At 37.7% G+C, this 25,661-nt stretch overlaps 1 protein-coding gene and 1 pseudogene across 2 annotated transcripts in view; both read left to right on the top strand.

Annotated features, from left to right (window-relative positions):
• The first annotated feature begins 404 nt into the window (after positions 1–404).
• On the top strand, positions 405–6,117 carry fgf8a (fibroblast growth factor 8a). Its single transcript, XM_083539662.1, has 5 exons — positions 405–1,193; positions 1,295–1,331; positions 1,965–2,145; positions 3,627–3,733; positions 5,025–6,117. The coding sequence occupies exons 1-5, from the start codon at positions 1,162–1,164 to the stop codon at positions 5,298–5,300; spliced, it is 633 nt and encodes a 210-aa protein (XP_083395788.1). The 5' UTR covers positions 405–1,161; the 3' UTR covers positions 5,301–6,117.
• Positions 6,118–14,017: 7,900 nt separating this feature from the next.
• Positions 14,018–25,661, top strand: part of LOC310724763 — a 50,827-nt pseudogene continuing 39,183 nt past the window's right edge. The window contains exons 1-5 of the transcript XR_014538343.1: positions 14,018–14,401; positions 19,519–19,614; positions 20,381–20,566; positions 23,035–23,167; positions 23,547–23,641. The product of XR_014538343.1 is annotated as an uncharacterized misc_RNA (transcript). The remainder of the gene's footprint in view (positions 14,402–19,518; positions 19,615–20,380; positions 20,567–23,034; positions 23,168–23,546; positions 23,642–25,661) is intronic.

Below are 25,661 nucleotides of genomic sequence, written 5' to 3'. Positions count from 1 at the left end.
TAACTGTACTGAATTAGAAGGTCACTTCATACAGTAGTATGAATTTTTACTAATCCATAGCTGGTTTAAAGGTCTACTTTTTTATTTTCTTTTTTTTGTGGGGGGGGGGGCGCTTTGGATCTTTCTAAACAAGCAATATGAGTATGAAGTTCGAAAAAGTAAAATACGCTGACATTTATAATTATAAGAATGAATCAGTGTGCACATGTTCTCCAGCAAACTGGCGCACACACGCTTTTGCGCGTTCTAAAGCCTTTCCCAGCTTCCCAGTTCATCTCCAGCTCAGGTGAAGTATAGTTTAAATTCATAGGGGGGAAGGGAGGGGGGTGAAGGGGAACGCTTTTGTTCTGCAGAAAAAGGGGGCTTGTTTCTCCAGGACCAACCTACCACTTTAACCGCGGCTGTAAAGCGCGAGCGGGGTTGACATTGGAGCCTGCATGGGAATGGGAGAAGAGGAGGGGATAAGAGAGGCTGCTCAGTCCAGCAGCACTGTGTCCTGAAAGACATCATCATCACTATCATCATCATCTTTCTCACTATTCTCATCTCCCCAGCAGCAGCAGCAGCAGTAGCAGTAGTAGTTGTAGAGGTGTGGGATGCATCGTCCTGATTCCACACACTGACACCCAAACGGGACTTGGAAGAAAACGTCAGGGGAGACCTCTCTGGAAATACACACAGCCACCATTATTTTGCTGTCATTTTTTTTTTTTTTTCAAATGGGCAAAATGACTCAATTCGTTTTAATTTAGCTCTTTTTTATTGAAATATATGATTCTAAATGTGTTTTTTTATTATAACCTGGGAAGCATATATCGCACGGACTCGATCGTTTCGTTTTTGTTTTCTTTTATTAAGTGCACTTCAGTCTTTCTTACTGAGCAGAAAATTGACCGCTGTGGGTTCGGGGTTAATCTCAAACCTGCTCGTGTGCTGAGACGTCCTTCATATTTTGGATTTTTTTTTTGTCCTCTTCTACAACTGAGCAGACTTTACAGATTGATCCTGATCGCATCCTCGTCTTCATCCTTTTGGATGTCCAACAAGATTAAGCTTTTCAGGGACAGGACGCTGTCCATTTCCACTGGAAGACCCTGAGCTGTTATCTGTTCGAAATCAGACGCTAATTTGGTCTACTAACTTTTATCTACGAGGTCAACAATGAGATTAATTCCGTCGCGATTAAGTTATCTGTAAGTACTTTCCCTCTCACCCCTTAATATAGCTGCGTTTTCCCATCGGTTCATTGCATTAATATATTTATTCTGTCTTTTTTTTTTCTTTCTCAATACAGGTTCCTTCATCTCTTTGCATTTTGCTACTATGCTCAGGTATGTGCATTATTTACAATGTATACTGTAAAATAGTTTTGCTTGTCAAACTAACGATAATAATGATTATACTGCATGATTATATATACAAGTACAGTATAATATTATTTACTAAAGAAACACATTCACGGTGCTTTTGAAATAAATTAAAAAAAAAAAAGCACCGCAGAATGTTTTAACAATATGTCAGCGCATGAACCGGATCCAAGTTTGAAAATGAATACGTATTAAATTCAATACATATTTAAAAATCCCATTGTTTATTTAGTATAGATTGATATGGATATGGAGGTGAGCAGGTTCCCCCTGAACAGACGCAGCATGGCCAAAGCGCACAGCGCACCCTGGTTTAGTGTCTTAAAAACCGGCCAAACTGTACACACTACAGTCCTTTATCCTGAAAGAGGAAAAACACAAGAATAAAACTGTCTTAGATGCTTCACTATTTTATGTGTTTCACTTTGAAATATTGTTTTCCTCTGTATTAAATGTGATTTATTTATTTTAATAAATATCTTACCGCTGGACTACTTTATTTAATACTTTTAATTCTCACGTAATTTATAGGCCTCTTTCAACGATTAATGCGGCAATTCTGCAGGTATTGATTATGTCACACTTAATTTCTGACAGGTAACAATTCAGTCCCCGCCTAATTTTACACAGCATGTGAATGAGCAGAGTAGGGTGACGGACCGGGTCAGCCGCAGACTCATCCGGACCTACCAGCTTTACAGCAGAACGAGTGGCAAACATGTCCAGGTCTTGGCCAACAAAAAAATCAACGCCATGGCCGAGGACGGAGACGTGCACGGTAAGAGATTTATTCCATCACACATCAGCACTTCTTCTTCTTCTTCTTCTTCTTCTTCTTCTTTTTCGTTTTTCACACATTCTCATATTAAAGGTACTATAGGATATACGTGTCGTGTTTTCTGCAGCTTTCTTGTTAAGACTTGTGTTCGGTAAAGGAAGAACTTATGGTATTTAGTGAGGTCAAGCTGAAAAAGAAGTTTTGCAGAACTAGAAAAAAATGCAAAATGGATTTTTGATGGTTCTGTTGGTGACTCTCTGGAGAGTGCGAGCGCGTCTGGAAGAACCATTATAACTCATCTCACTTCAACCTCCTGAAGATTTCCTGAAGAACTGTCGTTTTGCTTCTGACCAACTTCTAAAAGAAGCTGAATTCTTGCTTTAATACGTGCGCTTTACACACACACACACACACACACACACACACACACACACACACCCACACACAGAGGGAGAGAGAGAAATATTCTAGCAAAAATATTTAGGATATTTTTTTTCTCCATTTTTTACCTAAACATATATACCTCTTAAATAAATGTAAGTAATTCTGATTAACAATTAGATTTGATAATTAAACATTTTAAACAATGAAATACTGTATATAGGCCAGAAACCAAGTTTCCCATGAGTCTTAGCCTTACTTCCAGCTTTCTTGTATGTGATGTCAACACATCCAAAAGCCGTGTGATTACCAGCCTTGTTGAGGTATTTTAGGAAGGCTGGCTCGGGCCCTGCACGGCTGTGGTGACATCCGTGTCACCTGAGCATGTTGCACAGACAGCAGGGTTGTTATCTCGGGCCAAAGTCTGACTGCAGCTTGGGGCTTGTGGTCCACCAGCAGGTTCACTGACCCCCTCCATCTGAATCACAACTCTTTATGATCACCAAAAGCATGGGAGAATCAAAGAGGGCGGCAAGTGCTTATCTTTGGCACATGCATTGTGGAAGAGTAACTTTTATAGAAGCCATCTTTCCTGGACACATGCACAGCTTTCTTAGAAAAGTTATTATTATCATTTTTCAGAAATTGTTCTTTAAATGTGGTAGTTCCCAATTTTTTATTCAACCAACATTAATTAACTTCATTAACCTTAATGTATTTAAAGTAATTTACAAATAACACGTATATTTCTAACTTGGAATCATTTTCTAATTGGAATAAAATAGATTATAAAAACAACTTAAAACTCAATCCTGCTGGGCTAAAATGCTAAAGGTATATATTTTGATGGTCTTAAATATTTTTTGTCAAGGTGGCTTCTTCCTTTTCTAAAGAATTGAGGTCCACCTGTTTTTATCATTTTTAAAGAATGTTTACTGGCATAAATCCTAAGAAATGGCCCCCTATAGGTTTTATGTATGCTTCTTTGAGAGTCTGTGTATGAGCACTTAAAGAATGTAACTAAATAAAACATGAACTGTACAATTTGTGGTGTTTCCCATACACTGTTTCTGATCTAAAATTAATCTTTATATTTACAGCAAAACTAATTGTGGAGACAGACACATTCGGCAGTCGGGTTCGAATTAAAGGAGCTGAGACAGGATTTTACATCTGCATGAATAGGAGGGGAAAGTTGATTGGCAAGGTAAGAACAAAAACATGCATTCCAGAAAAACCTGTCACAGTCCTTGATGTAACAGATATTACTTCCAACATTTTTTTGATTAAATCAATGGATTATTTTGGATTAGTTCTGATGGGTGGATCAATAGGAAGCATAAAGTACAAACATGAGCTACATTGCTCTGTCATAGATCACAGTACTCCTACTGTTCCTGTACCGAAATATTATAGTAGTAAAACCACAACATCCCGTGGAGAGGTGTTGTAAGCAAATAGAAAGCTTCCACATTTTTCCTTTTGTCTAGTAAATGCTTACAGTTTGCTCCAAGCCTTTTCTAGGTTGTATTACGGGATATGGAGTGTAAGGAATAGGATCTTTCCTCCTTTTTTTAGCTGGGCACTCTTGTTCCAGGGTGGATTTGTGCCTCTTTCTTGCTGTGAATGGTAATAAAGTGGGATGGAGACTTGGCCCCCACCTCCTAGCACCCTACCAGGTGGACCATCTGCTTGGCACCCCTGATCTTATGCTATCTGACATATTGGCTGCCCAACGACAGCCTGCACGAGAGTTTTTTTTATATTTGTTGTTGTGTTTTATTGGTGGTTATAGACTGTGAGCAATATTCTGAGCTCTGAATTTGGAGCTAGCGTTGCAGTGCTGATTTTCTACATTAATGAAATACATGACATACAGTACGTTTTTGAAAGGGTTGGGTTAGGAAGCATCGTTGTTCAGAGATGTGCATTCTTTTTTGGATTACAATATCTGATTATAGCCATTACTGTTACAACACTTTAAAATCAAATGATGTTCAGACCACATTCTGAAATCAACTAACAGTAAAAGTAGTAGTAGATTTATGGGTATTGCATTTGTTAAAATACTTTTTATAAGGGTAATGTTATAATTATGATCGGATTGCTTGACTATGAAGGATAAAAAGAGCATCTATGCAGGTAAATTACTCTCTGAAAGCAAGTCTTAAAGAAAGCATTGCCCTCTGAGGAGCCCAAGGTGGATAAAACGATTAATCTCAGAGGATGAATCTTCACTGGTGTTTACCAAAGGGGAAAGTCATTGGTTACTGCTGTCATTTCTCTTTCTCTTGATCTTGAACTATAATGACTTAAGCATATGCTGTGTGTGTGCATGTGTGTGCGCAAGTGTGCATGTGTCTGTGAGAACAGGCTTTCTTTAAATTACTTCTGGCAGATTAAATATTTTATTACATTTATAAATTACCTTTAACTGAAACATTGATATGGAATTAAAATACAATTTCTGACTCTAAAATGTTCTTTCTTGTTCACAGAGGAATGGTCAGGGGAAAGACTGCATTTTCACAGAGATAGTGTTGGAGAATAACTACACAGCTCTTCAGAACGTAAAGTATGAGGGCTGGTACATGGCGTTTACACGCAAAGGAAGACCCCGTAAGGGCTCCAAAACCAGGCAACACCAGCGGGAAGTCCACTTCATGAAGCGAATGCCCAAAGGACACCACATCGCAGAGCACAGACCCTTTGATTTCATCAACTACCCTTTCAACAGACGGACTAAGCGCACCCGTTACTCAGGAGAGCGCTGAAGAGTGATGCAGGAGAAAGAAAGGGGGACTAGTTAATGAGCAAGAAAAAAAATACCATCTCAGATAATGAACAGAATCCTCTTATGGACTCCTAAAATCATTTTTGTACTGAGCATTAATATGCGTAACATATAGTTTTCTAAATAATTTTCTAGAAAAGAAAAACACATGCTGGAAAAAAATATACCTGGAAAAAGTTCTATTTTTGTACTCCAGACTTTTAGTACTGACTTGTGTAAAAATGTTAGGAAAGTGAAGCACATGGCTTGAGATATATGTGAGACATCACATTTTAGTAGTGTGTGGACTTCACCATCTCATTGTTTGATTTTGTTTTGTCAGTTTTAGAGTAATTTATACTCTTCATATTGCTGCTCATGGGGACTTGGAGGGCCTGAGAGAATGCACTGACAAAAAAAAAAAAAAAAAGCTGTATTGAGTTACATGTACAGCCAAGGCACCTCTCGACCACCCAATGATAAGACACCCAGCTCATCTGAATAACCTCTGTGGCTCTTGGTTCTGGATTGTCCAAAAGATAAACAAAGTTAAAGCAAACACAGCTTTAAATCCGTATATTATTGTGGCAGCTACATTTTGATAATCAACACTTTTCCTACCATAGTTCTATCTGTTGAGGTGTGTTCAAGGTGTATAAATGCATTGTTATGAAATGTAGGGGGGAAAAAACGTTTGTTGTGTCATTGTGTCTCTGTTTTTATACATATATAAATATATTTTTATTTGAGGATGTGTAAAATAATTTTAATGATGGAAATATTTATTTAAAAATGTGTAATAAATTTACCTTAGGATACCCGAACTTGTCTGTTCTTTTTGTTTATTATTAATTTAATTCATTAATCTATCTTTTTTGCACCTCATATATATATATATATATATATATATATATATATATATATATATATATATATATATATATATATATATATATATATATATGTTTCTTATTTAGACACCTCTGAATAACTCCTCAGACATAATCCATATAACATATTCCTGCATAAACATAGCATGTATGTATAATGAGTAAAAAGTAAAACTCAGGATGTATTGCCAGGTCCTCACATTTAAACTATGTATTTGCTTTTAGTTTCAGCGATAATTGCTGAGTAGTTAATAATTGGTACTGAGTAATTTGCAAAAAGAAAATCTATAAAAAAAAATCTTCAGTAAATCACACAAACACTGAAACATGGCAACAGCTTAGCTTTATGTAATTGCATCATAATAAATACCAAATTTGTTTGGGTAACCCTTCTGCTTAGTGGCTGCTGAAGCCAAAGATGAAGGTACCATGTAAAGGCATCTCCCCCCCGATGTGTTTGGAGTCGCTTAGCACAGGTCAACAGCTCAGTGGGACTGACACTCCAGGGGTCCACGTGCTGTTTGGCCTCTCCTTTGGTTGAACCGGACATACTGCAGTTCCCCAAACTCTGGTTCCTAGCCATCAGACAGGTGTTTTTCTTTAATCTGAGACCTTTAACACCCTGTAGCTTAATCTAATTTAAAGAGTCTACGTTTTGTTCCAGGAGGTTATGCGTATTTGAAGACAGGGTATTGAGGAGGGAATGTGAATCAGTGAATGAGAATTAAGAAGGAGGGCAAATGTTACTGTTGACTGAGATAAACAGAGCTTACAATCATTAATGGCTTCACACTCTGTCACATTAGCTTGCAAAGCTTGATATTTTTTATAAAATATGGAATTATCATGAAAACACAAAAACCATATGAAGCTCATAATTATAAATCATCATTTTAATTTAATTCTACACCTATTTGAACATAATATATTATTTATTGCATTGTGATTATTGTTTGTTGCTGCAAATGAATGTATGTGTATATAATGTACATATTTGCAGGTCTATTACTAAAACCTGGTTGAGTTTTTATGGCATAGTCCACCATGTGGTCTGCCTCATGTTATGCTAGTAGCTGACCCAGGGTGCAAGGGTCAAACTTGTGGAAAGGCCAGTATCTCAGCAGGCTCACTGAGGCACAGCGCTTCTGAATTTCTTTAGAGGCCTCTGCACTTTAGACCCATTCTGGTCTGCTCAGCACTATTTCACCCCATTTGCAAGGACTTCAAATGACCTACAATGTACTCCAATCCTTGGAATTATTGATTTTATATATTACTTTATATATACTATTATTATGAATGTGTATATGTACACATCCACACAATGCAGTGTTTGGGGACAAAATGTCTGAATATCAAAAACACTTAAATATGTATAAAATGTTTTGTATGATTTAATGTTATATGAAGACAATTATTTTGGGTTCTCAAAAGTTCTGAGACTCCCTGTAGTTTTAGATGATCACTACTGATTAACAGAGCTTGAAGATTTGCCACAGTCATCCTGTATTATCTGTTCTTGGTTTCCCCTTAAATTTGTCTCAGTAACCATAAAATTGTAGAAAACCAGAGGGATCCAGCAGGTTGTGGGAAAAATCACACCTTCTGTGTAGCTTGTGATGCCATGCAAATGAGGGGCAATTCCCTTGAAAAAAAGGGGGCAAAAAACTGCTTTCATCCATTTTATTGAGCTGCAACCGTCATCCTTAACCCCAGATAAACAAACAAAGCTACCTTTTTAATTTGCTTAGGGAGCAATTTAGACTTGTACAAGGCCCCCTGCTGAATCCGTAGAATGCCAGGGTGAGAGAATGAGATGACCCAGACCTCTAAAACAGTCTTAAGGAGCTCAACTGATAGAGCAAGACTTTCCAATAACATAAATAATTCAACTTAAATTTAAGCTTGAGTGGATGTTTATGTTTATTTACAGCATGTAATATTTCTATGTTTATTTTACAAACCTAATCCAAAACTAACACGTTTCTTTGTCCATGTAAACATCCAGTTACACTAGTTGAATGCACAACTAACCTGCAGACATGCTGAAAGACATAATTGAAATGCAAACACTGACCAAAAGGGAGAGTTTGATTCCCGACAGTTTAATTGTTTATAAATGGGACTTATGGAAGACCTGTTGACTTTTCCAATTGGATCTGTAATCTTTGTTTGCTCATGCATTTCTAAAGCTGATTGTTAGAATGTTCGGAACAATTACAGGCTAAATGTGTTTGCCAGCCTCAGAGAGCACCCTGCACCCTCCAAAAGAGATCAAAAGAGTCTCCCCCTCTTTTTTATTTCCTTTTAGTTATGCCAATTCAGCTGGAACGTCAATGATAAATGATTTTTTTTAGAAACTTGAGTTTTGGGGACATGGACATTCATGGGGACGGAATGTGGAGCACTGACTCGTTGTGGTGATGCATATTTCATGTACACATACTGAGCACAACTGATCAAAGCATCTTTAGTGTTCTCTCTGTAATCAAGTAATCACTGTAGGGGACTTAGCACCATTTATATATGTTTGATATCTAGAATGTTTTTAAATTGGTCCCAAACACACTGATCAGAAAATAACACATCAGAAAGTACCTGCTTCAGGCCAAAGCTAATATTTTTTTTATTCAGTTAAAATATCGAATATAAATGAAAAAAGTCTTAGACGCATCAAGTGATAATGGTTGGTAATATATGTCAATTAACAAACCTTTTAATAATGTAGAATTACTTAAACCATTAAAAAATTATATGGCAAAATGTAAAACCTGCAGTGCAGAGGGACCATAGAAGCAGAACTTTTTGGAAACACTGCTCCGGAGCCTTAAACTACTTGGTCAGCACTTTGAATAGGTTGAGGTCAAGCTAGCACTTCTTTCTTAACAAAGCGCCTATCAAGTAGTTGCATTTCTGACAATCACATACCATAACGTAGGATCAAATGGGTCCATTGTGAAGGCAATATAAAAACATGTACTACAATGACAAACACTGAATGCTAAGATGAGATGGGATCCCCGGTCAAAAAGGCTTGCCATTCAAAAAAACAGAGGCAGGAGGAGAAGAAAAACATCAATGCAGTTGGTGGAGCCAAAGTGAGGGGTGGACATGGAGAGGAATTGGAAAAGAGCTGAACGAAGAAAAGAACAAATTGCATTCCACAAGCAGTTGAGCATGTCCACCAAGAAATCTAGTTTGGAAGAACAGTGAATACTGGAGCTGTGAAAGGACATAAAATGAAAAGAACCGTTTATAGTAAAGTCCACATTTTAAACAATTTTAATAAAGCCTTTCTAGAACACTTTTCTTAAACCATACAGAGAAAGTTAGTGGTTTTTTTTCATACACAAGCATCTTGACTGATAATATCCTGATTTTATAATCAGTGCAATTAAGACATTTGTAGTTGAAGTAGCTGACTAGCTTTATCTGCTGAAAAAAAAAAAAGAATTCAGTTCTCAGTTTCTAAAAGAATCATTTAGCTCGTTAAATCAGGCTAATACATGGTGAACTATTTCCAAAATATACAATATATGCATATTTCCCATATGTCATGATATCATAATGATACTAAATAGTTTGAATGTCCACGCATAGAATTATGTTTGCATTACAGTGCATTCCACAATATGAAAGTTAGTCATTTTAAGTGTTCTCTTAAAAGCGACTTGTCAAAATGACATGCCTCAGCTCTATTGCATCAAGGAAACTTTGAACAGGCAGCACAGCCACAAAGACTGGAGTTTGTTAGGTGTTTTAAGCAATGTCTGCAGACCCAATGACAGTAAAAAGGAAAACTCTAATATCTTGTGAATGCAAAAAGAGGACTGGCTGCTTCCTGCCACAATAGCCTGCAGGTGTACTATGGCAAAACATTTAATTAAATGATTTTTAAAAAGTTTTTTATTGTAAAGAAGGTCTCTTTTAAAACATATCCTTAAGAGTGTAAAAAATGTGCAATCTGAGATTCTCTTACCTGTGAAAAAAAATAAAAATACTGCTCAAATAACAGGCACGTTACCTAAATGTGTAGAACCATATACTGTAATGGAAAATTTTGGAGCTGCTGAGAGTTTTTACTCACAAAACACATATGTATTAAGCATTATAGAAACAAGGTCATATGAGAGATTAAAACCTTACTTGCTTTGGTATTTATATTTGAGGCGGCCAGTGAAATAGTCTAAATCCTGAAGAAATTGTTAAATATATTAACTTTGATAATGGTGGCAAAGTTGGCTAGCAGGTCACATTGCCATGTCATCTCTGTGCCTAAACCTTCTCTATGTGGTTTTAGAATTCTACTCTACATCTGTGCTGTTTTCCCCTGTGTTCTCTGGTCTCCTTCCACTTTCCATGCCACTAAGTGGATCGGCTACGTTAAATTGCTCAGAGGTGTGAATGAGTGTTTTAATGTGTCTGTGCATGGTGCCCTCTAAAGGACCGTTGTCCCATCCAGGGAAGAATTCTCCCATTATATGCCTAATGTCACATTTATGATACTGATCAGGATAAAGCAGATACACATCAAAATAAATGACGTAATGATCCAACAAATTAATGACTTTTAATAATATCTTGGTAATTCTTACTCACTGGAATTTTTTATTAATAGATGCGTCTGTCTGCAGTGTTGGACAAATATGTGGTTTACTATATATAATTAGAAAGGAATTCACTTTGAATACCCATCTTATTCTTCTTATTTCGGCTGCTCCCGTTAGGGGTCACCACAGCGGATCATCCATCTCCATACTACCCTGTCCACTACATCTGCCTCTCTTTCAAATTAACACCCTGGCCTTTTTTTTTCCTCCTTCCTGGAGGCTCCATCCTCAGAATTCTTCTACCGATATACCCCATGTCCATCCTCTGCACATGTCCAAACCATTTCATCTAGTCTCCATCACTTTGTCTTGTCCTACATGCGCTGTTCCTATAATAAACTTGTTTCTAATCCTGTCCATCCTCGTTACTCCCAATGAAAACCTCAACATCTTCAAATCTGCCACCTCCAGCTCCACCTCCTGTCTTTCAATTAATGCCACTGTCTCTGAACCATAGCAACATAGCAGGTCTCACCACAGTCCTATAAACTTTCCCTTCCACTCTTGCACCCACTCCACAATGCCTGCATTTTTTTCTTCACTTCTCTAACTAATTACTTTGCACTGTTGACACCAGGTACCTAAATTCTTACACCTTCACTACCTCTTCTCCCTGCAATTCCACCTCCACCTTGAACCAGTTGGTGGTTCCTTCTGCACACCTCACTGCTGTCACACTGTCCTCATACATGTCCTGCACCACCCTCACATACTTCTCTGACACACCTGACTTCCTCATACAATACCAAAACTCCTCTCTCTGCACCCTGTCGTACGCTTTCTCTAAATCCACAAACACACAATGCAACTCCTTCTGACCTTCTCTATACTTCAACAACATTCTCAAAGCATTCATCAGTGCTCTTTCTCGGCATGAAACCATTTTGTTGCTCACTGATGGTCACCTCTTCTCTCAGCCTAGCTTCCACTGCTCTTTCCCATAATTTCATGGTGTGGCTGATCAACTTTATTCCCCTGTAGTTACTGCAGGTCTGCACATCTCCCTTATTCTTGAAGATCAGTACCAACACACCCCTTCTCCACTCCTTAGGCATCATCTCACCTTCCAAAATCTTGTTAAAAAACTTGTTAAAAATGTAATTGCCATCTCTCCTAAACATCTCCAAGCTTCCACTGGTTTGTCATCTGGGCCAATCGAAGTTCTACTCTTTATCCTTTTAATCGCTTCTCTCATTTCCTTCTTTCTAATCCTATCCACTTCCGGCTTCACCATCTCCACATAATCCAACCTTCTCTCTCTCTCTCTCTCTCTCTCTCTCTCTCTCTCTCTCTCTCTCTCTCTCTCTCTCTCTCTCTCTCTCTCTCTCATTTTTCTCATTCATCAGCTGCTCAAAATACTTCCTCCACTTTCTTTACACACTCTTCTCACTAGTCAACACATTTACATCTGCATCTTGTATTGCTTTAACTTGCAGCACATCCTTCCCAGCTCGGTTCTCTGCCTGGCCAATCGGTACAAATCCTTTTCTCCTTCCTTAGAGTCCAACTTCTCATACAGCTCCTCATATGCCTTTTGCTTTGCTTTTAGCCACATCCCCTTTTTACCTGCTTCTCCATCTCCTTGTACTCCGGCCTACTTTTCTTATCTCTCTCTGCCGATTCCAATTCTGTTTCACCAACCTCTTTCTCCTTATGCTTTCCTGTACTTCCTCATTTCACCACCACATCTCTTTATCTTCCTTTCTATTTCCAGATGTCACACCAAGTACCTTTCTAGCTGTCTCCCTTATAACTTCTGCAGTAGTTGCCCAGTCATCCAGCACCTTTTTACCACCACCAAGCCCCTGTCTGACCTTTTTCCTGAATCTCATACTACAGTCTTCCTCCTTTAGTTTCCACCATCTTATTCTCTTTTTTTAGTCCTCACTCTCCTCCTCTCCTTCTTCACCTCCAAAATCATCCTACAGACCACCATCCGATGCTGTCTAGCTACACTGTCCCCTGCCAACACCTTACAGTCTGCAATCTCCTGCAGGTTGCACCTGTGTGCACCTTCCTCCACTCTTATACGTCACCCTGTGATCCTCCTTCTTCTTAAAATAAGTATTCACCACTGCCATTTCCATCCTTTTAACAAAATCTACCACCATCTGCCCTTCCACATTCCTCTCCTTATCCTCCTCATCACCTCTGGTACCTTCACCTACATGCCCATTGAAGTCTGCCCCAATCACCAATTTTTCATTCCTAGGTACACCTTCTACCACTTCATCTAACTCACTCCAGAATGTTTCCTTTCTCTACATTTCACAACTAACTTGTGGAGCATAAGCACTGATGACATTTATCATCATCCCTTCAACTTCCAGCTTTATGTTCATCATCCTATCAGAAACTCTCTTCACCTTCACTACACTCTTACTGTACTCTTCCTTCAGCATCACCTCTACACCATTTCTCTTTCCATCAACACAATGATAGAACAGTTTAAAACCCCCCTCCAATGTTCCTGGCCTTACTCCCTTTCCACTTGGTCTTCTGAACACACAACATCTGCTCTAACATATCAGCTAACTCTCTCCTTTTACCAGTCATAGTACCAAGAACCACTATAACCTCCACTCTCCCACACTTTTCCTTTCACTGCTGTCTTTGTAGATGTCCTCCCCCTCTCTTGTTCGCCAACAGGTTAGTTTTGTGATTCGCATATTTGATTTTGATTTGACACGTTTTACTCTGGATGCCCTTCCTAATGCAACCCTCCCCATTTATTTCTATATCTCCTTTCACAATGGACATTGTCTCAAAGCAGAGACAATCTCCTGCTTTGAGACAGTGATATTTGTGCTTGGGACCAGCACTATGAGTGCACTGGCTAATGGCTCGATTACTTTTAATACACATCTCTTCCACAGTAAATGTTTTTAACCACCAAGAGTTTGGGTGAAAGTTTTTGTTAAAAAATACTACAAAATTGCATGCGTTATCTTATCTCATCTCATCTCATCTCATCTCATCTCATCTCATCTCATCTCATCTCATCTTATCTCATCTCATCTCATCAGAATCAGTTAGAATTACTGCAAATTGGCATGCATTGTCTTATCTTGTATTATCTTATCTTAAATGACAGGTTAGTCACGTGACTGTGTAGTATACAAGACCGTAGTGTGTACTAAAGTGCATACTTGGATATAAAGTGTCCACTGAATGAGCATGCAGTGCACAGCCGTGCCTTTTTAAACACAGCCCATGTGACTGCGCGAGCAACACAGAAACCACGTGATCTAGTGTCAGTTTGGAATGGCTGCCATCGCTCTCTGTGTTCCTGCGCCGTGTGAAAATGGGATTCTCCATGCGCCTGTCTGAAACAGACAAATCTATCCACCATAAAGACGTTAAGAAGCATCTCAATAGATCCGACGTGATAGCTCAGAGCGTCTGGAGAAGGCCAGCATGCTATTCTTTCAGTTACCAGAGGATGTTTTGTACCTAATCTTATCGTACCTGGACTACAAATCGCTATGTCGCCTCTCTCAAGTCTGCAGGAGAAGCCATCAGTTCACTGTCCGAGACGTCGTGTGGAGGAGAATAGCGAGACACTTTATCAACACTGGAATGACACGGGAAGGAATAGACATGTGAGGACTTATTTTAATATCGATAAAGCTGTGTAGCTAGACTGCTAAATGGCTAAACTCTGGCCTTCGCGAACCAGACGTAGTCTCCGGAGAGTGAGTGGTGTAGAGCGTGTCCTCCGCAGAGAAAGTGCGTTAACAGTGGATTCTGTAAACTGCGCAAACCGTCACTGAATCATTTAAAGTGTTCCAGAGTCTGTCCATTAGCACGTGTCCATCACCGCCCTGAGATATGAGCCTATAACTTTTACTTCTATATTTTATTTTTCAAGGCCAATCATCAAACCTGACTAGGGCCAGAAGTAAATGTTGACTTGTACCAAAGTTGGTTAGTTTTTTACAGCAAAGTGAAATTGTTCCTGGGCTCAGCCATGATGCAGTGGCGCACAGAGGATTAAGGGCCTTGCTCAAGTTTTTAAATCTTGTATATTGCCAGGTGAGGTCTTCATTGATGAGACGTATGAGTCCAGCACATCCTACAAATGCTCAATCAGATTGAGTTATGTGAAATTGGCTTTGTCAACATCTTGGTCATGTCTATTCCCCAGGTTGTTTTGATTTGATTCATTCCTGCAAACACTACACCCCTAAGAACTAAATGTCTACTTTCTACCTGATATATCCCACTACTTTTGAAAGGTGCAATTGTAATGAGATAATCAGTGTTATTTATGTCACCTGTCAGTGGTTTAAATGTTACACCTGATCATTGGATAGGTGGATTTTGTAGGTAAATAATCTCCTAATCCAGGCATTGATGGAAGGCGAACAACACAGGGCCAGATATTATTGGTGGTCAACTATTCACAGAACAACAATGACGCTGGCATAGTAGTTACGTGATGCGGCTTGCTGTAGTGGTATGAGTGTATGCAGTCATGCACAAGAACATTGCACAAGTTCTTTTAACAGCTCAGTGTCATTATTGTTGTTAAAAAGCAGTCTGCCCAACAAAAATACCTAGCCTAACCCGTAGCCATAAACACTACCACAGACTGTTAGCTAGTGTTGTGATTACGAATATAATTTCATCATATGAGCACGTGACGTGTAAATATCTCCATATCATTAAGATCCTTATAGTTGGTTACCTGGAGTACAATATATTTTCTATGTATTTAATAATTTATATTTTTCTTCTTCCATTTTGTTTTCTCTCTGTTCCCTCAGCAATAACCTGATAAGTCAGTGTGCTTTTTTTTTTTTGGTTAACTCTTGGAAGGGTTCAAAACCATTCACAAGTAGATTTGAAAAATTGGCTACATTTTATCTACCTTTTGCCCACTGTTGTAAAACTGCAGCTAAATCTGAACCGTTTATACCAACGCCACAAAAAACACGGTCACTGCGGTGAAAACACTTTGTTACACTGTGTGTATATATATTTCACTGCAGTGACCGTGTTTTTTGTCCAGACAAATTGTGTGTGTGTGTGTGTGTGTGTGTGTGTGTGTGTGTGTGTGTGTGTGTGTGTGTGTGTGTGTGTGTGTATATACACCGCAGTGACCGTGTTTTTTGTAGTGTTGGTATAAATGGTTCAGATTTAGCTGCAGTTTTACAACAGTGGGCATTAGAATATTAGTTTAAGATTATATTAGTAAAAGATAACACAAGTGAACACAACATGCAGTTTTTAAATGAAGGTTTTTATTATTGAGGGAAAACAAAATCCAAAACTACATGGCCCTGTGATAAAAATGTGTTAAAATTGTGGTTTATCACACCTGAGTTAAATTTCTCTAGCCAAACCCAGGCCTGATTACTGCCACACCTGTTCACAATCAAGAAATCTCTTAAATAGAACCTGCCTGACAAAGTGAAGTAGACCAAAAGATCCTCAAAAGCTAGACAAGGATCCAAAGAAATTCAGAAACATATGAGAAAGAAAGTAATTGAGATCGATCAGTCTGGAAAAGGTTATAAAGCCATTTCTAAAGCTTTGGGACTCCAGCGAACCACAGTGAGAGCCAATATTCACATGGCAAAAAACATGTAACAGTGGAGAATCTTCCAAGGAATGGCCGGCTGACCAAAATTACCCCAAGAGCACATCCAAGAGGTCACAAAAGAGCCCACAACAACATCCAAAGAACTGCAGGCCTCACATGCCTTAGTTAAGGTCAGTGTTAATGACTCCACCGTAAGAGACTGGGCAAAAATGTTTCAAGACGAAAACCGCTGCTGAGTAAAAAGAAAGGTTCTTTTCTCAGGTTCATCTCAGTTTTACGAGACAGAAGTTGAACTTTTTGGAAGGTGTGTGTCCCATTACGTCTGGTGTCAAAGTAACACCACATTTCAGAAAGCAGTTTTGCTGCTTCAGTACCTGGAAGACTTGCTGTGATACTACAAAATGTATGGTTTTATTTATGTTCAGCCATCTGTTCGTGACCTCAAGTTGAAGTGAACTTGGGTTCTGCAGCAGGATCCAAAACACAACAGCAAGTCCACCTCTGTATGACAAATCTGAGAAAATCAAAATAAAGACTTTGGAGTGGTCTTGTCAAAGTCCTCACCTGAATCCTATTGAGATGCTGTGGCATGACCTTAAAAAGGAGGTTCATGCTCGAAAACCCTCCAATGTGTCTAAATTACAACAATTCTGCATAGATGAGTGGACCAAAATTCCTCCACAGCACTGTAACAGACTTATTGCAAGTTATCGCAAACGCTTGATTGCGGTTGTTGCTGCTACAGGTGGCCCAACCAGTTATTAGATTGTGGATGGCAAACACTTTTTCACACAGGGCCATGTAGTTTTAAATTTAGTTTTCCCTCAATAATAAAAACCTTCATTAAAAAAACTGCATGTTGTGTTTTATATATATATATATATATATATATATATATATATATATATATATATATATATATACATACATACATACATACATACATACATACATACACGCCTGAACAAAATCTTAATACCGGGGTAAACTTTTCAAATATTTGCATTTTGCTCTAGTGGATTATAACCAGGTTGTAAGAGCTGCTTCAAAATGTCAAAAGAAAAAAAAGAAGCAAGAGGAAAAAAACCAAAAAAACAGAGATTGGCAATTTTTTGAAAATTGCATTTAAACAGGCTGTTCATCAGCTGATCAAAAGTTTAAGACCATAGCCCAAAAATACCCACAACATAACTGAAAGTGTCAAAATAGGACTCAGTAGTGAGTAGCCCCACCATTCTTGTTAATAACTTCAAACACTCGTTTTTGACATGCTTGGTGCTGTTTCCAGGAGGCTGGTGGGAACGTTGCTCCATGTGGTGAAGATGGCTTCACGAAGGGCATCCACAGTCTGGAACTGCCGTCCGTTTTTGTAAACTGCCCTCGCCATCCAGCCCCAAACATTTTTAAGGGGATTTATATCAGGGATGCAGGATGGTCCAGAAGAGTGCAGCGTTATTGTCCTGGTAGATGTTCTTCGTCAGGCGGGTGTAGTGAACTGCAGTGTTGTCCTGTTGAAAGACCCAGTCATTACCACACAGTCGAGGGCCCTCAGTCAAGAGGGATGCCTGCTGCAACATGTCCTCATAGCCAGACGCCGTATGACCCCCCTGTACAACCTGAAGCTCCATTTTCCCATTAAAGGAAAAAACACCCCAGATTATGATGGAACCTCCTCCACTGTGCCCTTAGAAAACATCTCCAGTGGGATCTCCTTGTCATGCCAGTATCAATGGAAGCCATCAGGACCATCCAGGTTAAAAAAAATTTCTTGTCCAAGAAAAAAATTCTTCCAGCTTTCAATGCCCATGCTTGGTGCTCCCTTGCAAATTCAAAACGGGCAAGTTTGTGGTGTGGGAGGAGACGTAGCTTTCGTAGACAATTTTTTGCTCTTTAAGCCTTCTCTCGCAGATGCCGTCTTATAGATATTGGGCTGCAGTCAGCATCAGTAAGGGCCTTAATTTGGGTCGAGGATCGGCCTGTGTCTTCACGGACAGCCCGTCGGACACTACGGCTCATTGCAGGTGACATTTTTTTGGGTCTACCACTAGATTTTTTTTTGTCCTATAACTCTCCGGATCTTTTAAGAAATTTAAAATGACTCTAACTGCGTCTAACCTCGGCAGCAATTGCGTGTTGCTAGAGCCCTTGCTTGTACAGCTCAACAATCCTGCCACGTTCAAAAACAGGAAGCCCTATTGCTTTTTGCCATCAGGAGATCATGACAGTGTGACTGTCTTAAGGACAATGACATGAAAGCCATATTTTTGCACAGATTTTTTTATTTTAAAGGCTGTGGTAGTTTTCAATACATTGCCTCCTCTCTATTTTTTGTCTCTTGCTCTTGTTCCTTATTTTGCCATTTTGAAGGAGTTCTAGCAACCTGGTTATGATCCACCAGCGCGAAATGCGAATACTTTAAATGTTCACCGCAGTCTTAAGATTTTGTTCAGGAGTGTATGAAATTCTGATGAAGGACTATTGTCATTCATCAAAGGGCACTAAAGACAACTATATTCGTTGTCTATGTAGGTTGTCTCCACTATCAAAGACATGAATAGAAAAATATAGCACATCGTTCTTTTCTAACCAGCAGCACAGGCTTTATAATGTAATGCTGTTCAAAAGCAGTTGCAAGGCCCTGAGAATGTGTGCCTACTTTCAAAGCTACTACTGCAAGCAGCCTAACCAATCAGCTCAGGGAGGTAAGGTTCAAGAGTGCCTTTCTGTTCATCTTTCTGTTAAAAAGCTGTCAATGAGCCTTCATAAGCTTAAAATAATATAAGCCAGTATAAAATGTTATCAAATGTTAAATCAAAAACATTTTACTGCTATATACATATGTTATGGTTTAAAAGTCAAGTTGCACATGCAGCTCTCCTTTTCTACCTCTAAGTACATCAGAGTGGTTTTATGGTTAACTATCAGTACAAAACGTGCCCCAGACAATGGGCTTTACTGTAAATTAAAAAGGGCAGTGTAAGCTAACATGGATACTATTATTACAATTCAACAATTTACAGAAGCTCTTAACTCTTAAAAATAACCCAAATGTATTTTGTTATATTTCAAAGCAGCAGTTACTGCTTTCTTTTTTAAAAAGAAAAAAATATTTGGTAAATTGTGCACCTTTCTGTGAGCATGTGTCTGAAAATCTTGAATGTGGTGTTATAGATACCCTGCCATTGCACTAAAGGACAGAGTGAAGATTTCCCAAAATTGGAGTCATGGAGTTTGTCGTTACAACGTCCTCCTCAAGTGGAAGATTAAGTAAGTTTATTACATATTAGAGAATGTCTTGAAATCTTTTGTTACTCTTATGGTGTGCTGAAGAGACTGGCACATTTTGTCAATAAAACAAAAAAAAGGTCCACATACTTTCATGGAAGAAGCCATTTTATTGTCATGTCACATGACCATGCACTTTTTTTTTTGTAGCCTGTCAGCAAACATGCAATTAACATAGTTTCAAATATGTGATTTCATGAAAAGTTTAAGTCTAGCATATCTTGCACCTTTCATGATTCTGAAGCTTATGGTGACATTTTCAGAAAATCAGCTTAAAAAATAGGCCAGTTAATGTATTTCTTTGTGTTATTTTATATCTCTGTCACAAAATATTGAAGAAGAAGTACCATTATGGGATATGTATAATCCAGAACCTTTGTTTCAATCAGCTGATCACATTTAGTAAAAAATACAACAGGACCAGTTATGCAGAGATATGTAATGCAGTGCACTTTTTCTTTTCTTTCTTCTTTTCTTTTTAAAATTTTTTTTTTAAACATTAACTATATTTCTTTTCTTCATACATGACTTATCAAGCCTGTAAATCTTTTTTTTTTTTGTCTATCCCATGATGAAATCATTTCTTTAAACATGATTGTGTTTGTTTCTTTGATCACCAGCTGGGACAAGAAATCACAGTCCTGTTTATTATCCACTTTATTACCTATAAGATCTTGGAAGCCTGATTGAGCTACACGTGTAGGAGAAATGTCTGTCGCTTTATGTCTGTCGCTTTATTCTCTCATAGCTTGTTGCCGTGGCTACAGCTGGATGGAGATGTGCTGTATCTTTCTCAGGCAGCAGACATTGGCGTTTACGATCTCAGGGGGTCTGAGAGAGGGTTTCAACATAACAGGGTGGACGTTTTCACAGGACATGAAGAAGACGTGTGTCGATTCGCATTGACTGACGCACATCTCGTCAGTGCTGGAGGGTAAATAAATTTTTTATTTAGTCATTGTATCTTTTTTTTTATTTAGTAGATTGCTCCTGATAACAGAATTTTTTTTAAACAATATAATAAGGAAAAAACATAAAATGTATCTTGATAAATCTTGATCATTTTTCTAATTCTTCCAAAAAATATTCTTAATTGGTATTTGTTTGAAAGCAATATCCACTATATTGCCAAAAGTTTGTGGACACCTGGTCATAAGCATGGTATGTGCGTTTTGAGCATTGCATTTTACATTTAGTCCCAATTTGCACTTATAATTCCCTCCACTCTTCTGGGAAGATGTTTTACTAGATTTTGGAGCGTGACTGTGGACATTTGTGTTCGTCAGCCACAAGGGTGTTAGTAAAGTCAGGTAGCGATGAAGGTGAGGTGTGGAGGCCTAAGGTGCAGTCAGTGTTCCAATTCATCCCAAAGGTGTTCAGTAGGGTTGAGGTCAGTGCTCTAAACCATGTAAAGCAGTTATTTAAGGAGCTCACTTTGTGCACAGAGGCATTGCAATGCTGGAACATGTTTGGCTTTCCAAGTTCAAGTAAATGCAAAATGTTATATTATCACATCCAAGGCTTCGACTTGACTAGGATTAAAACCTGCACTGACAATAGCCCTTTGTAAATAAGGCTAAACAACACTACAATAAAGGGACAGGTGGACCCATCTGTAAACATGAGGAATATTTAGAGCCTTTTAGGGTGCAATAATTTTAAATTGCACTACTAAAAACATTTAGAGTTTAAAAAAATAAAGTTTAAAGCATAACAGATTATACTCACTACTGGCCACTATTTTGGAGACCCATCGATGCTTTTATCCAATTAGCCAAACGTGTGATAACAGCACAGTATAGGGTGAATGGGAATTCCTATTACAGTTTTTCTAAGTCGCTTTGGAGCATTTCTCAGATCAGAAATAAAATTCTCATAACTACTTGTTCAACCTCCACATCATTTAGTCATTTGTGCTTATCATAAGAACATTTCTTGTTGCTTTGATTAAATTGCGAATGCTTTTGTACATCATTTAATCGATTGTGTACAAGTGTCTGCTTTTTCCTACACTATCGGTTGTTTGTCATGTTGATCAAAATGTATTATACTGGTTTCACCTAAATGGTCTTAACACTCAAAACATTTAGGCACCAGTTCATTGGATAAGTCATTAAATGCAAAATGGTTAAACCAGTTGTCAAAATTTGTCAAGCTCTTCTTCTTCTTCACAGTTCTATTAAACTTTTTTGGTAAATGTGTCTTGAATTGATAAATTGTGCAGATGAACCTTGAATGTCACTAATGAAGGGGCGTGTTCACTTTCAGATCAACCAATAATCAACTAGTTCTCTAAAATAGGTCAAGGCTGAATCTCGTAAACTTTTACTGTAATTGGCGAGTGTAATATAAAAAGAGCAAAACACAGATTTACAATTGCTGAAAATGGATGAACAACTAGGAAACGAACATGGTCGAGAGCCAAGAATAAAGATGCATGCTGGAAGTGTAAGGAGGAAGAAGAGGCCAGAGACATAGACACATTTCAGATTCAATTAGAGCCACTTTTGTAGACCATGTTGTCAATCATGGCCTCACAATGGTATTGTAAGGGATGATATCTGTTGTGATGGGGATGAAAATCTGTGGCCCAACAGACTGGGACGTCAGGGGGGTAGAGACAGATTGCACTGTATAGTGCGGCAGTGACTATAGTTACTGTATTTTTTTGTCAGTCCACTAGTAAAGAAAAGAAAAAAAAAAAGTGTGAATCCTGTCCCAGTCTCTTACAATCAATATCCCACATACAGTAATGTGTACATTTGTGCTGTTGAAATTCATAGTTGCCAATTTAGCTTTGTGCATTTTTAATACTTGTAATCCAAAACATAGTTTACATCAAGAAATACCAAAATGAAGCATTGTCATATTGAAAAAATGACTAAACAGTTTGACTATCTTGTTCGTAAACAATGATAAAAGGACTTGGTATTTTGATGGCAATGATATGTTCATTGACACAAATACTTACTTTTGAGAGAAGTACTAAAGATTTTGAGCAAAAAAACAGGCTTTTGCAAGAAATCCAATGTATTGTGCTGTTTGTTCACATTGTTTTGAGAATGCACTGATTTGTAAATCTTAAGGATGATTAAAAAAATGCTCCAAAGCAACTGAGAAAAACTGTAAAGTGAGCATATAGTGTGTTCCATTGGAATTAAAAATATATTGATTCAAATTCAGAGTGAAAATTTTTTCTATTTTGAATTTTTTATATCAATTGTCCATAGTATAAAAGTATAAACAATTCTTTTTTTTATAATTCAGTTCTTATAATTCAGATTTTAGAATTAACATTAGAGCTGACACAAGTTTAATATGTAAACTTTACCAATATTTCACTTTTTATTTATTTATTGATCACTGCTTTAATAAATGTTAAATCTTTTGTATGTTGGACAGGGATGGGAAGATCACGGTCCATTATAAAAACCGTGATTATTCAGTGGAGTATTATGGCCATAACCAGGAGGTGAACTGTATTGACTGCAGGGGTGAATTGATAATTAGTGGCTCTAGAGACAAGACTGCTAAGGTAAGATGATACCATGATGATGTTCTATTCTTCTATTTATAGTCATTTAAAGCAATGTGTTATAAAGCATTTATTCAGGTTTGAGCTGTAGCAAACCAATAATATCCTGCCTGGAGAAGATGATGGGGAACTAAAAAAAAAAACTGTAAACAATGTTTAATGCATTGTTTCCTAGTTACTGTTTGGATTCTCAGACAGTTTTTAGTTTTAGTATCATGTATTCTGTTCTTGATTGATTTTTTTTTAGGTTTGTACGATGAAAAAGGCTTTTCTATGTCTATGAAAGATGAGGGGCATCTTTTAATCTTTTTTGTTAAATATGTATGTTAATAAAACTTTGTTGTCTTGTTCTTGTTTTGTTTTTTTTTGTTTTTTTTAGATGTGGTCATTAAATTCAGACCAGTTGGGAAAATGTCTTCATACCATCCGTACTTATGACAGAGTGTGGTCAGTGGCCATCAGTCCCTCTCTGTGGTGAGTCAATGTTTTAGTTTTAATGTTTTTGATGGTTGTCTTCTTTTCCATTAGTCAGACACAACACTCCTTAGTCCATTATTAGTGGAACTATAGGAGTGGAGTATAGGAGCTGGACATTTTGCTTTTAAACATGGCAGGAACATGATCAGGAACAGACCTGATGTTTGAGGTCAGAAGGTGTTAATACATTTTCTATAACCACTTGACTAGGGGAGTGGAGACAGCAATAGATCGCAAATTGATAATAACATGCTGATTTTAATAGATATTTCCTTCTACAGCAACACCTTTGTTTATATGGATGTGTATAATGTAAGATATAATGAAATATGTTGTTATTAAATTAAATATGAGATTGTATACTTGAAGCTTTTTAAACTAAGGGTTTTAATTTTTTTTACTCGTATGGACGGAGTTTTCCATTACAGGAGAGATAAATCTCTTTGTTCTTTCTGTTTTTATTGGGGGGGGGGGGGGTTTCTTTTGTTTTTTTAATTATTTATTTATTTACGTATTTATTTATTTGTCTTTTTAACTTCCAGAAAGAGAAAAGAGAGAGAGAATTAGTGAAATTATGGAAAGAACATCAGGTTATAGCTGCAAAAATGTAACTGATAGCAGGATTAGAAACCCATGAATGCTATTAAATGTAACCCTAAATGGTTAAAAGCATGACTATTAATAAAGTAAAATGGTAATTATTTGCATATAGATAATTCTCACTAACTGTCTGCCTTTGACAGCATGACCCCCTTGTGTTTTATTTTTTATAGCACATTTTGTCAGTTATTGTATTTATTATTACCTAATCATATAGAAAATTTCTTACAAAGATCATATAATTCACCTAAAGGAGACTTTCTATTTCTCCTCTGTTTCCTGTTTCAACTTTGTTAGTTTTAAGTTTCACTCCGTAGTACTCATATCATCATGAGACCCCCAACATTGGCCTGCTACATATTATCAGGGGAAATCTGAGATTGTCCAAATAAAAAAAATGATCCAATGGTTTGGGAAAAAGGGAGAAGGGCTTAGGCCAGCATTTCGGGTAGATGGGTGAATTAGTCAAAAACAGTGTGCACCAATGCAGGTGGCCAGACTTTTTTTTTATTTTATTTTTTTATGTTTTCTCCAATTTATTGCCATGCCGTTTCTTTGATGTCAGTTCGTAAACACCTCTGTAATGCAGATGACAAAGAATAGGACCTTGGTTCTAAATGATTTGAAAGCAGAATTGTGCCACCTCATGGTGTGGAACCTGCAGATTTATTTGGTCTGGATTATCTTTAGGTTGTTATAATGGTAGAACCATTGTTTCCTGCCTGTTGTATTAATTAATAAACTTTAAAGAAGGATCAATTTAAATTTGTATATAGTACTTGGTCCCTGTATTTGTTTATTTATTTATTTTTTTACTTAAATTTGAATTCTTTAAAATATATTTAGGCTTAGAGATGTCAAATTGTTTTTGTTTTTTTTCGACCTTTACTCATTTACAGCCTGCAAACCCTTTCTAAATGTGATGAACTAGGTAAAAAAATAAATAAATAATGTGAGACAAAGCAGTGAGGGACATGAAAGGGGAAAAAACCGAGGCAGGATATAATGTCGAAGCAGGGTTGCCTTCACTTCTGTTGCCTTTGATTGCTCAGCCATGTATACACCCACTCACTTAATGACACAGCCACATGAAGCTGTAACACTAGTACTGAGCCTCCACCTGCCTCTGCGTGTCAGGCAGCTGATCTATCAAGCGCACCTTCCCAGCGCTGTTGATTGAATGCAATAATCTGGCATTTGAAGCAACTGCACAACAGTGTTGAGTTCTTCGTAGTTTTCATCTTCATTCACACATCCTGTGTGTGACCAAAGCAAACAAGGTGGCTTAGTACTGCTGTATTCGTTCGGCTAAATTATTAAACCCTGTTACCCTGACCGATCACCCATGGATTTAAGATTTCTGAATAAGAAACGATTATCCACATCATTAATTCTCCAATTTGATGGCTGAAATAGC

Source organism: Silurus aristotelis (assembly GCF_946808225.1).
Source record: "Silurus aristotelis genome assembly, chromosome: 4".
Taxonomy (NCBI): domain Eukaryota; kingdom Metazoa; phylum Chordata; class Actinopteri; order Siluriformes; family Siluridae; genus Silurus; species Silurus aristotelis.
Note: the sequence above shows the minus strand (reverse complement) of the source record. Positions and strands in the feature narration are given on the sequence as shown.

Excerpts from the sequence above, each read along its gene's own strand:
- fgf8a (XM_083539662.1), top strand. The coding sequence starts at position 1,162 with ATGAGATTAATTCCGTCGCGATTAAGTTATCT. Across the intron at positions 1,194-1,294 it reads CCGTCGCGATTAAGTTATCT|GTTCCTTCATCTCTTTGCAT; the intron begins GTAAGTACTTTC and ends TTCTCAATACAG. Across the intron at positions 2,146-3,626 it reads CGAGGACGGAGACGTGCACG|CAAAACTAATTGTGGAGACA; the intron begins GTAAGAGATTTA and ends TTATATTTACAG.